The 12,073-nt window shown below is 37.9% G+C and overlaps 2 protein-coding genes across 2 annotated transcripts; one reads left to right on the plus strand and one right to left on the minus strand.

Moving 5' to 3' along the window:
- The first annotated feature begins 5,029 nt into the window (after nt 1–5,029).
- LOC145043395 (UDP-glycosyltransferase 85C2-like) lies at nt 5,030–6,805 on the plus strand. The gene is made up of 2 exons (XM_078992032.1): nt 5,030–5,706; nt 5,795–6,805. Exons 1-2 carry the CDS (start codon nt 5,208–5,210, stop codon nt 6,742–6,744), a joined length of 1,449 nt encoding a protein of 482 aa, XP_078848158.1. The 5' UTR covers nt 5,030–5,207; the 3' UTR covers nt 6,745–6,805.
- A 1,313-nt stretch (nt 6,806–8,118) lies between these two features.
- LOC145040531 (secreted RxLR effector protein 161-like) lies at nt 8,119–8,655 on the minus strand. Its single transcript, XM_078988447.1, has one exon. It carries the CDS (start codon nt 8,653–8,655, stop codon nt 8,119–8,121), a length of 537 nt encoding a protein of 178 aa, XP_078844573.1.
- Between the last annotated feature and the right edge of the window lie 3,418 nt (nt 8,656–12,073).

Here is a 12,073-nt window from a genome sequence, read left to right on the forward strand (position 1 = left end):
GACGGCGGCTCACGGCGGCAGGTAGCGACAGCCACCATTTCCAATGGTGGTGGTGGTTATTCTTGCCCATAATTTGCACATACCATATCACACATAATATAAATACACACACAACCACCTCCCACGGTGGCTGGTGGCGGCCAAGGGTGGTAGAAAGAGGAAAATAGGTTGCAGCCACCACCTCACGGTGATGGCAGTGGGTTCTCGGCCACAAATACACACAATCCCTACCACAAACACCAAAAACAACACTACATTCGAACATATGCACGATCAGCCATCACTTGGTGGCAGGCGTCGTCGGAAAACGCAAACAATGCGACATTTAGCCACCTCTTAGGCGGCATTGACGAATCTGGTATCATTCCCACAAAAGAACGAGAGGGGGAGCAACGATGGGTCACAGGTGGGCTTACCGTGCGGTTCCGGTGGCTCATGGCTTGCACATCGATGACACTAATCCATCTTCGTCTTCAGCAAACCTCTTGGTGGCTTGAGAGGTTGCTGACAATGGTTCGTAAGGGTGGCGCTTCAACAACATGGTAGTAAGCAGCGGTCTCAACTGATCGGAGGTGCGAGAATAAGAGAGATGGTGGCTGAGGAGTTCGAAGTGGCGACTGCAATGCTTAGGGTTAGGGTTTCTTAATGAAACAGTGACCACCAAGAATGGAAGGAATGGGTTTCATCCCACTCTACACAACTTGATGATAAAAATGGCTGAACCGGCCCCTCCCATTCAAAATCTCTTCAATATAACTACATAATTTACCTTTTTATCCCTTACTTCCATAATTATTTTCACAATAAGCCCTAATTACCAAGCAGCCCCCTTTCCTACAATTTATTTCCAGTTGCAGCCCCTGCCTTCATAAATATTCACAAAAACAATTCGGAAGTTATCTTTTTTAACCCCGACTTTTAAAATTATGATGGTTAACTCCTCTAAACTAACACCTTACTAGATTATTAAAGATTTTAGGGTTTCTCCTTATATCAACCCTTATCTATTTATTTATTTAATATACGTGATGTTACACATTGACTATGCCCTCATCACTTCCTCATACTACCACTTCCTTTCAAACCACCAATACTTCTCCCTGTTCTCTTTGTCAGCCTACTAAATCTTTACTTACACCTGACTTAACTCCCACTATACCTTCCACCTCCCACATTACCCTAAACAAAACCTGTCTCGTTACCCCCAACACCTCTGCCATATACCAATATTGTAACGCCCCAATTCCTGTTAAGTAATTTAAATATGATAATTCCCTTTTTTAAGAGGTAGTCGACGAGTCAGTAGCCCGACTCATCGAGTAGAGGCAGGTTTTGCTCGCGCTTTAGCGGGCGACTCGACGAGTCCATATTTCAGACTCAGCAAGTTTGTCGATCTGGATGAAACCCTAAATCCCAGGCTTTGCGACCTATTTAAAGATCATTATAGCCTCCCATTCCATCCTCTAGCACCTCTAGAGCGTTTCCCGAGTAAACCATAGCCCCCATTGTTGAGCTTGATTGTGATTGTGCTAGCTTGGAAGTTTTGGAAGAGATGGAAGGAAAGACGATCAAGAGAAGAGAAAGGAGATCCAGAATCTAGTCTTCATTTGCTTCCTATCTAGGTAATAAAGTTAACACATTCTTATTCTTCCATTAAACCCTCTTTTAGGCTTGTTTATGCTTCTCTTGGAACCTTGTATGATTCAAAATCGAGATTTGAACTCTCCTTAGGATGGAAACCATAGATCTGGATGTTATTGAGCTCTAGGAGCTCAATGTAGCTGCCTTTTTGCAAATATAGCCTTGTTCCAAACCCTAAGTGCTTATTATTGTATGATTTTGGTGTTTAAGCCCCATTTTATTGTGCATGCATGTAAAGGTGGAAAATTTATGTGTAAAAGCAACCCTAGAAGCCCAGATCTATGAATTTGATGCACTGAAATCGACAAAAATCAACTGTATAGTTATTGCATGCACGACACTCGACGAGTCGTTCTTAGGACTCGACAAGTCAGTCCATACTCAGGAACAGACTCGACAAGTTGTTCATACAACTCGACTAGTCACAGACTGGACTTGTTCATATGATGAAGGAGAACTCAACGAGTTGTTCATACAACTTGGCGAGTCGGATAAAGTAGGTGCGATGTTCGTATCAAAGAAGAACTGTCGAGTCTTTGCCAAACTCGACGACTAGAAGCGAGGAGAGGATTATAAAGGAGGATAGGGACTCGGTGACTTGGCGGACCAACTCGGCGAGTCCGATCAACTGAAAGTTGGCACCATATCAGTTGTCTATTGCAGAGATGCAGGAGTTGTCTACACAACTTCGGTCTGATGTCGGGCGGGGTCCGATGCAGTGGGCGGGGCCTAAGTATTCCAGACTATGGTCTGATGTCGGCCGGGGCCCGATATAGTGGGCATGGCCCAGTATGTGTTATTTGCATTATCATATGGTATGTGGTAGTTTGGGGGCAACTCACTAAGCTTTGTGCTTACAGTTTCAGTTGTGGTTTCAGGTACTTCCGTACGTAAAGGGAAGAGCTCGGGTTGATGGCATGGCACACACCACAACTTCAACTTATCCTGGGAGTTTTTATTCGGATGTTAGATATGTTTTGACATCAATTGGTTTGATACATTCACTTTTACATTTGAGACCTGTGATTGTGGTTTTTATTATATGATGATTAATTTCATGATTTTAGTAATGTTTAAAACAAAAATTTTTGGGCTGTATTTTTGGGATGTTACAGATATTCCTCTGGTCCAGAATACATCGATCTCTCAAGCTTAATCCGTATCACGCCATCCATCCCAACACCATCGCCTTCCACTCCAACCACCTCCCAATTGGTTTCATCTTGTCTACACCCTATGGTTACTCGAGAAAAAGCATGTATCGCTAAACATATAGCTGATCTTGCATTTCTTACAACCAATCCTCTTCATATTGCTCTTTTATCTGCCACTGAGCCAAGAGGTTTCAAATCGGCTGCCAAGGATCCTCAATGGATGGTTGCCATGTGAGAGGAAGTGGATGCTCTGAAACATTCCAACACCTAGACGTTAGTTCCTCATCCAAATTCATCAAATGTTGTTGTTTCAAAATGGGTGTCTTGTATCAAGTATAATTCCGATGGAACATTCAGCGTTATAAAGCTCAATTGGTGCCCCAAGGTTTTACTCAAATACTAGGGTTATATTATTCGTATACCTTTAGCCCTATTCTTAAAGCCACAATTGTTCGTATTGTTCTATCTCTTGCTATGTTGAATGGATGTAAACTACACCGGCTTGATGTCAAGAATACCTTCTTGAATGGACATTTAAATGGTTCAGTTTTTATGGAGTAGCCTCCCGGTTTCATAAATCCTCAGTTTCCAAAACACTTGTGCAAGTTTTCAAAAGCCTTGTATGGTCTAAAACGAGCTCCTCATGCTTGGTTTGAACGACTAAGTACCTTCTTGACCACTTATTGCTTCATATGCAGTCGTGCTAACACATTTCTTTTTATATATGCACGAGACTTGTGCATCATGTACTTACTCATTTATGTCGTTGATCTCATCCTCATTGGCAACAATGAGTCCATTATCTCTACCTTTATTTCACAGCTCCATTGTGAATTTTTAATTAAGGATCTTGGAGATCTTAATTATTTTTAGGGTTTCGAGATTGCATATACCAATGATGGGTTATTTTTTACTCAGTCTAAGTATGCTCGCGATATTGTTTAACATGTTGGTCTAATTGACTCAAAACCGAATCCTGCTACTCTTGCTCCACATGAGTCTTTCACTTCAGATGGTGTTTTATTTTCCAATCCCACTCTTTATCGATCACTTGTAGGGGCACTACAGTATGTGACCATTACCAGACCAGATTTGTCTTACTCTGTTAATCAGATAAGTCAATTTCTTCAAGCTCCAACCATTACTTATTTTCAGTTAGTCAAGAGGAAATTATGTTATGTCAAAGGCACTATATCATTTGGACTTACCTGTACTCCTCCTCATAAGAATCTCCTTTTGGGATACTTTGATGCTGATTGGGCACGTTGTCTTGAGACTCATCGTTCCACTTACGGGTACTCTGTATTTCTAAGTGGAAATCTTATTTCTTGGAGTGCAAAGAAACAACCCACCGTACCTCGATCTAGTTGTGAATCTGAATATCATGCAATGGCTAACATTGCTGCTGAACTGGCCAGGATAACACATCTTTTGCAAGAGTTGCGTGCACTATCACCAGATCTACCAACGCTTTTGTGTGATAATAAAAGTGCTTTATTTAAGACCCAAAATCCAGTCTCTCATAAACAAGCTAAACATAACGTTCTTGACTATCAATTCATCCAGGAACTTGTTACATCAGGAAAATTATACATCAAGTTTGTTCCTACCAAATCTTCACGCATCTTCACGAAGAGTTTGCGAAGGGCTCAATTTGAAACATTTCGTACAATGCTTCGTCTTGGCCCATTGCCCTTGCGATTGAGGGGGGGGGGGGGGGGGGGGGGGGGGGGGTTATTAGATGAATATCTGTATTTTAGTAAATGATTGTGTATATCCCTTGATTTCTGTATTTATCCTAAATTAGTGTTGTACTCATTATATATTGAATACCGATCTCCACAAATTATGTGGTTGATTTTTCATAATTCTATAAAAATGATATGTGTAGTTTGTTTTTGGTTGCAATACTTGCGTGTGTACATCATGTTGATGTTTTTCCTGATTCGGAATTACATTGTATCATTTTTTTTTTATTGATCTTTAATACATATCAAGCCCTTCCACTCAATCTTGTCCTCAACCTATATTTTTCAATCCATCATGCATCAATATTAGCCTTGTCTAAACATCTACAATTTTGACGCGCCTTTTCGACCATTCAATTCCTTATCAAACATGAACTGTTTTCTCAAATATTTAACATTTATTCAAACTTGGACCACTCTACATATTGAATTTTAACATATGCATAACTTATTCCAGATTTACAATTAATTAGAACAAATTTAGCCATACAGACAAGCCATAATCAAACAACTCTACAGCTACTTAAATATTACACCACAATCCCTGTGAAAACAGTTTCAATTAATCAGTTGTAATATATATTTATCTTATTGAAATATTCTTGGCCGTCCATTAAGATTTGCATATATACACCACAATCCCTCTGAAAACAGACATAGCTGAATGGATACAGTAGCAACAACTGAGAAGAAGCCTCATGTCATCTTTATTCCATTACCTGCACAAAGCCATGTAAAGGCCATGCTCAAGCTAGCGCAGCTTCTTCACCACAAGCGACTCCAAATTACCTTCGTTAATACAGAGTTCATCCACGAGCGGTTAGTCAACTCTGGTGGTGACCACACCCTCGATGGCTCAGATGGTTTCCGATTTGCAACAATTCCTGACAGTATTCCTCGGATTGCGGAAGAGGAACCTGCAGCACACCTGCTCCTTCATCATATAGAAACCACCTTTTTAGCTCCTTTCGTTGACCTTGCAATGAAACTTCCAACTCCACCAACTCTTATCATCTCTGATGGCTTCATATCGGCTTTCACCATTGATGCAGCACAAGAGCTCGGGATCACTATCATGCTCTACTGGACGGTTGCCGCTTGTGGCTTCATGGGTTTTTACCAGACCAAATCTCTCATCGAGAAAGGTTTTATACCACTTAAAGGTTTGGTTTTTAATTGCGTGTGTTCTAGATATGCTTCTTTCTCTTTATATGTACAAAATAAAAGAACTGCGGTCATTCTTGTATACAGATGAAAGTTACTTGACAAACGGGTATTTAGAAACCAGTATAGATTGGATTCCAGGAATGAAAGGAATCCAGCTAAAGCATTTTCCCAGCAACATATGGACAACAAACCCTCACGACAAAGCTCTTACATTCTGTACTGACGCTACACAAAAGGCCCACAGTGTTGAATACAATATTATTCACACATTTGACACACTGGAAACTAGTATTGTTGATGCTCTTTCATCCACGATTCCTCACGTTTACACAGTGGGACCTATACAGTTACTTCTTAATCGGATTCCGGCAGAAGAAAAACGAGCCACACTGTCGAATTTCAATGGATACAGCTTATGGAAAGAAGAACCAGAGTGTTTACAGTGGCTCCAATCCAAGGAACCAAAGTCTGTGATTTATGTAAACTTTGGGAGTTCAACGGTAATGTCCTTAGAAGATCTTACAGAATTCGGTTGGGGACTTGCAGATAGTAACCAATATTTCCTTTGGATAATTAGATCTGGTTTGGTTGTGGGAGAATCCGCAGTTTTGCCTCCTGAATTTGAGGAGCATATTAAAGAGAAGGGTTTCATAGCAAGCTGGTGCCCACAAGAAAAAGTCCTGGAGCACCCTTCCATCGGAGGGTTCTTGACTCACGGTGGTTGGGGTTCCACCATTGAGAGCTTGTCGGCTGGGGTACCAATGATTTGTTGGCCTTATGGGTGGGATCAACCGACTAATTGTAGGTATATATGTAACGAATGGGAGGTTGGACTAGAGATGGTAAAGGACGTTAAAAGAGAGGAAGTCACTAGGCTTGTACATGAGTTGATGCTCGGACAAGAAAGCCACCGTATGAGGAAGAAGACCATGGAGTGGAAGGAAAAGGCTTACGCTGCGACAGGTCCCGGTGGTTCATCTTCCTTGAATGTGCAAAAACTTGTCGAGGAAATATTTATGCTGTCAAGGAACTAAAAGTTTCTTCTGGACTTATGTATATAAATAATTATATATGTCAAAATAATTAATTTAATCATCCACTAAAACTTAATTCAAAATTTTCTAAGACTCTTTTATTTACCACTTGTCTTCTTTCTAAACCACCAACATGCCACGTATCATTCTTCTGGACCTTCTATTTTATGTTTTCCTGCTCATGTTTTTTCTCTTCGATCGGGTGTTTCAACCAATCCAAAAAAATTAGGAATTTACGTTCAAAATCTTCAACAATATCTCGCCCCAAATCTTGATCCCTTGAATTTCTCTACATTTGATTTCAAAATCCCCAACTCTATTCAAGTGTAAAACCCATAGATACCACTTTCTTGCCATCTACTTCATCCTTCATTACTTTTTTAAAATCAAAGTGAATCTGAGATTAAAATTCAAAATTAACAGAGGATGATTTTTGAAAAAAAAAAAGATGCAAGTTCAATTTCTTCTATAAATTAATGCATCTTTTGTAAAGAAAGGTGAGATCATATGGTTTAGGATTCAATGTTTTGGATATTTTTAAGTGTGACTAATTTGGTGATTTTTTATTGACGTCACCTTTTCTTATTGAACACCCTCTATTATTAACCTTTAATTTTCTACTTACAAGGGTTTGTTAATGGATCTGGCTCTACACCATGGTTGCACCATCCGACTTCGATCAAGAGCTATTATTTGTGTTTTCATTATTGGGGCACTATCTTTTATGCAACCTCTAAAATGATGTATTTTCCCACATACCTTAGCAATCACTATTGTTTGGAGTGAGAACGTAGAACATAGTGGAACTGGAAGAGGAAGGATCCATCGACGGCTTTAATCGAAGAAGAAAACATAAGATTCTTTTATGGTATGAATGGACATCCAAAAAGATTATGTTCCCAAAGACCCGTGGAAGATTTACTATGGCGATCATTTAGCCATTGAAATCCCTGAAACAACCTAGGAAATCAGCATTGTCACTCTTCTTTTCCCTTTACCTCATTACAATTGATTACGGATAGTATATGTTAAATTTCTGACTGTTTTGACTTCACCTGATTTGATTGTAGTTATAATTCTATAACAAGTAACAGAAACTAGAAGTTATTTTGGTACACACCGCCATAAAATTTGTAGTAACTCTTTCTATTTAGAATAGAGGAATCATATTTAAAGGTCGATTGTGTCCATTGTTTCTTGTGATTATAACCCTAGAATTTTGAAATCTGAAAACCGGGCTAATGGAAGTGTTTTGTTTTGCATTTGTTATGTAGATACAGTGATAGATATAATAGTACATGAATTTTAAAATGATAGCAGTAGTTCGATCCATAAATTATTTATAGATGGATAGAAAAAGCCATTGATCATGAATCATGATTCAATAATCATGTTTTCTACCTGCATTGGTAAAACTTCTTTAGAGATAACCCTTTGACAAACAAAAAAACAATGTATTTCAACATGTTTTGTCCATTCATGGAAGACAACATTGTTTGCAATGTGTCGTGCAGCCCGATTGTTATAATATAAAGTGGTACGGGTATTAATGTAAACTTGCAAGTCCTTGAGAAGCCAACAAACCCACAAAATTTCACTAATGGTAAATGCCATGGCATGGTATTCAACCTTGGTGGATGAGCATGAAACTAATGATTGCTTCCTAGTTTTCCATGAAACAGGAGAACCTCCAAGCATGAGTAGATAACCCATCCTTGAACGTCTAGTAATCTGACACCCAAGCCAATCAGAATCACAGAAGGTAGTTAAAGGTGAATCACCATCTTTGTTTAAAAGTATCCCTTGTTCTACTGTTCCCTTTAAATATTGTAATACCCGATTCAACGCCTCTATATGACTTCGTATTGGGTTAGCAACAAACTCACTCAATGCATTTACTGCATAAGTCATATTAGGTCATGTGGCTTGGAGATATAACAACCTCTTAATAAGTCGACGATACTGACCAACATCTATGGGTTCTTCTTTCTCTCCTCGATCTAGCTTTAAATTTTGCTCAATGGGAAATGAACTAGGTTTAGAGCCAAGCATCCCACTGTCCTTGAGAATATCTAATACTTATTTGCATTGACTCAAAATAAATCCTTTTTGGATTTTAGCAACTTTTATTCCAAGAAAGTATTTTAATTGCCCCAAATCCTATATACTTAATGCTTCATCAAGCTGTCTCTTAGTTTGTTGAATTTATTCTAGATTATTTCCAACAACTAAAACACACTACTAGAAAAACAGCCTTTTACGACACTCATTGCGCATCGTAAAAGGCTCCGACGGCGCGCAAATGCGCGTCAAGGAAGGTCATGTCATAAAGAGAGACGACACGCTTTTGCGCGTCGTCTATAGACGATGCGCATTTACGATGCTCATTTATGACGCGCAATTAGGACGCGTGTTTACGATACGCAATGCGTATCAAGGAAGGCCCTGTCATAAAGGAAGACGACACGCATTCGCGTGTCGTAATCTTACGACACGCGTGTTAATGACTCGCAATGCGTATTAAGAAAGCCCCTGTCAAGAAAGGTCATGTCATAAATGAAGATGACACACGTTTTTGCGTATCATAATTTTAAATGTTTAAAAAAAATATTATTAATAGATTTACTAATTTTCAAATTAAATAATACATTAAAAATCTCATTATACAAAATAAAATACCATAAATAACAAAGATAATTCATTTCACTAATATCTCAAATACAAATAATTATTCCAATAGTGAGTAAATGTTATAAAAAATGAACTCATTTATATACAATTGCATTATCTAGCTTACTATGTGTCAACAACTCTCTGTGTGTTTACATTTGCTTGAGTCTCGTTTCCTTCAAAGCTTCTAGCCATGCCAAAATATGATATCTTAAATTCATCAAGTCCTTGATGTGAAGTTTTAGATAGAAGCTTAACTGCAATCTCCAATCCTTCTAGCAAACCCTAAAGATCATTATTGGCCATGTAGCACGATCAACCTGCAATCTCTTTTCTGCCTTCTTATTACTTGCAGCATCTTCTGCCTGTTTGACCAAGGTTGTACCTTCAGCAGCAACATGATGCATTACGTCAAAAAGATAAAAACAGAAGACAACAAATACAAATAACTGCATTATACTTAAAAAAAATAGAATCCAATTCCTAAATCACAAACCTGTTTAAACATACTAGAGACAGAATCCAATCCATGGGGTATTTTTGGAAAATAGTCTGAACATTCTTGACAAATCATCAACCTACAAGTGAAGGGTAGAAAGGGAAGAAACAAATGTTCACAACCAGTAAGAAATCTAAACACTAGAAGTTTCACAGTGATTGTTGATTCCTATAAACTCAAATGTGAGATGAGAGGCTTGTTCACAACCAGTAAGAAATACTAATTAAAAAGAAACAATCCCTTAATCCAATAGCTATATATGAGTGTTTCTTCACTTAATACAGAAAGTTTCACATGATGTTCTTTCAGAAAAAGATAAATTGTATCTATAAAATGATTTGAAATTTATGCCTCTTTTTGGCGACTTGCAGCCAATGCTTCAAGCTCTTCAATTCGCTTTCTTGCAGTAGTAAGCTCTTCATCTCTCTCAGACTTCATTTGTTGTGCTAATCCTATTCCTATTCATTTAAAAGGGGAACCAGAACCTCTTGTTCTTGATCCATTCTTTTCTAGTTTCTTTGATGGTGATTTTGAGATGTGGGAAACAAAAACATCTGATTTGACTTGTTCAGCAACAGCCATTGCCTCCAATGCTTTAAACTGTTTTTTGAAGTTAACATGGTAAAAAAAATGTCAAGAATTTAATAAAAAAAATCTAACTATTGTTTACCGTTTGTTTGTATTCTCTAGCTTGAGCTTCAACATGCAGATTAAGCTCGGAAATGTGAGCTTTATGTTGGACATTCTGAGAAAAAATTAAAAAAGAATAAAAATACAGGTTAAATTAGTTAACTTACATATGGGTTTGATCAGATACAAGAAAAAAGAGAAGAACCTGCACCTCTATGAGTTTTACCATTTGTCTATGTTTTATGAATTTTTTCTTCCATCTTAAAAGAGAAGAGCTTGCATCACTCTCGAGACTGCACTCTGTTTCTTTCTTTTTCACATGGAAAGGAGATGCACTAGGACTAAAAAAAAAAATTAATGTTGCATTAGTCTATTTCAGATCAGGGTTCTGTTAGTGTGTACCTCAAAGATAAGTCAAAAAAAGTCTCTTTGTGTTTACCCTTATCTCTTTCTCTTTCTCTTTCTCTTTCTCTTTCTCTTTCTCTTTCGCTCTTTATCTTCTTTTTCTCCAACTCATGTTCTTTTTCCCTTTGTTGCTTTTTCTTCTCTTTTTCTCTATGTTGTTCTTGCCCAATTCTCTTTTCTCAATTCTCTTTTCTCTTTCTGGACATAATTAGAAAGTCCAGGTCCCTCCAAATGAGAAACTTAAGGAAAGCATCAATTCCTCTTTCAACATGGTTGACATATGATAACAAGTTTTTGTTGTAAAATTGTCCCTAGATTTAACTCTTGGGTTTTAATATGTTAGATTCCTATAAAATTACCAGTTTACCCTTTTAAAGAATTAACATATTTACACTAACAGTGTAGTTTTGGGGATCAAAACTGTGTCATAAGGACGATTTTTGCAAAAAGATTCCTTTGCAGTTTACTTGTGTACTTGTATATAGTCTAGGGACTATATACAAGATCAACATTGGAAGACTAACAGATGCATTTTGCTTTCTATCTAACTCTTCAGCAAGATCAACATTGTAGTCAAAGCATCCAGCAACATCATCCTAAATGATTAAATGTCATATACTAGCAAGTTTGTTAATGAACCTAGTTATATGCAATTAATATACCATATCCCAAGCTGCTTCTTCAAGTGGTTTGCCGCAATTGATGGCTTCAAGTTTTGCCAATTCATATTTTTTCTCCACTATCTGTATAAAGAACTTATGAATTTGAGACAAAGAAGATAAAGTAACGGATAACCACACACAAACACCTTTGAAGCAATAACACGCAAATACTTGACATGATGAGCTCCTGATCTTGATGCCCACTCTTTCCCTCCATTACGTTTAAGAGCTTTGTGAGCAGCATCCACAGCAACGTTAACATCTTCTTTTATAGCAGCTAGAATATCCCCTGAACACAATATTTCAAACATAACCAAGTTAACATACAAAAACCCTAACAACTTACATAGCCATGATATCAATAACAGATATGCAAATCGCAAAAACATAATCTTCCCTGAATTCATTGAATCTTCCGAGTTTATATTCACTGATATTGCATTCTTGAGGTCAACAGGAGGCA

Source organism: Lactuca saligna, chromosome 4, assembly GCF_052625555.1.
Source record: "Lactuca saligna cultivar CGN05327 chromosome 4, ASM5262555v1, whole genome shotgun sequence".
Classification (NCBI taxonomy): Eukaryota; Viridiplantae; Streptophyta; class Magnoliopsida; order Asterales; family Asteraceae; genus Lactuca; species Lactuca saligna.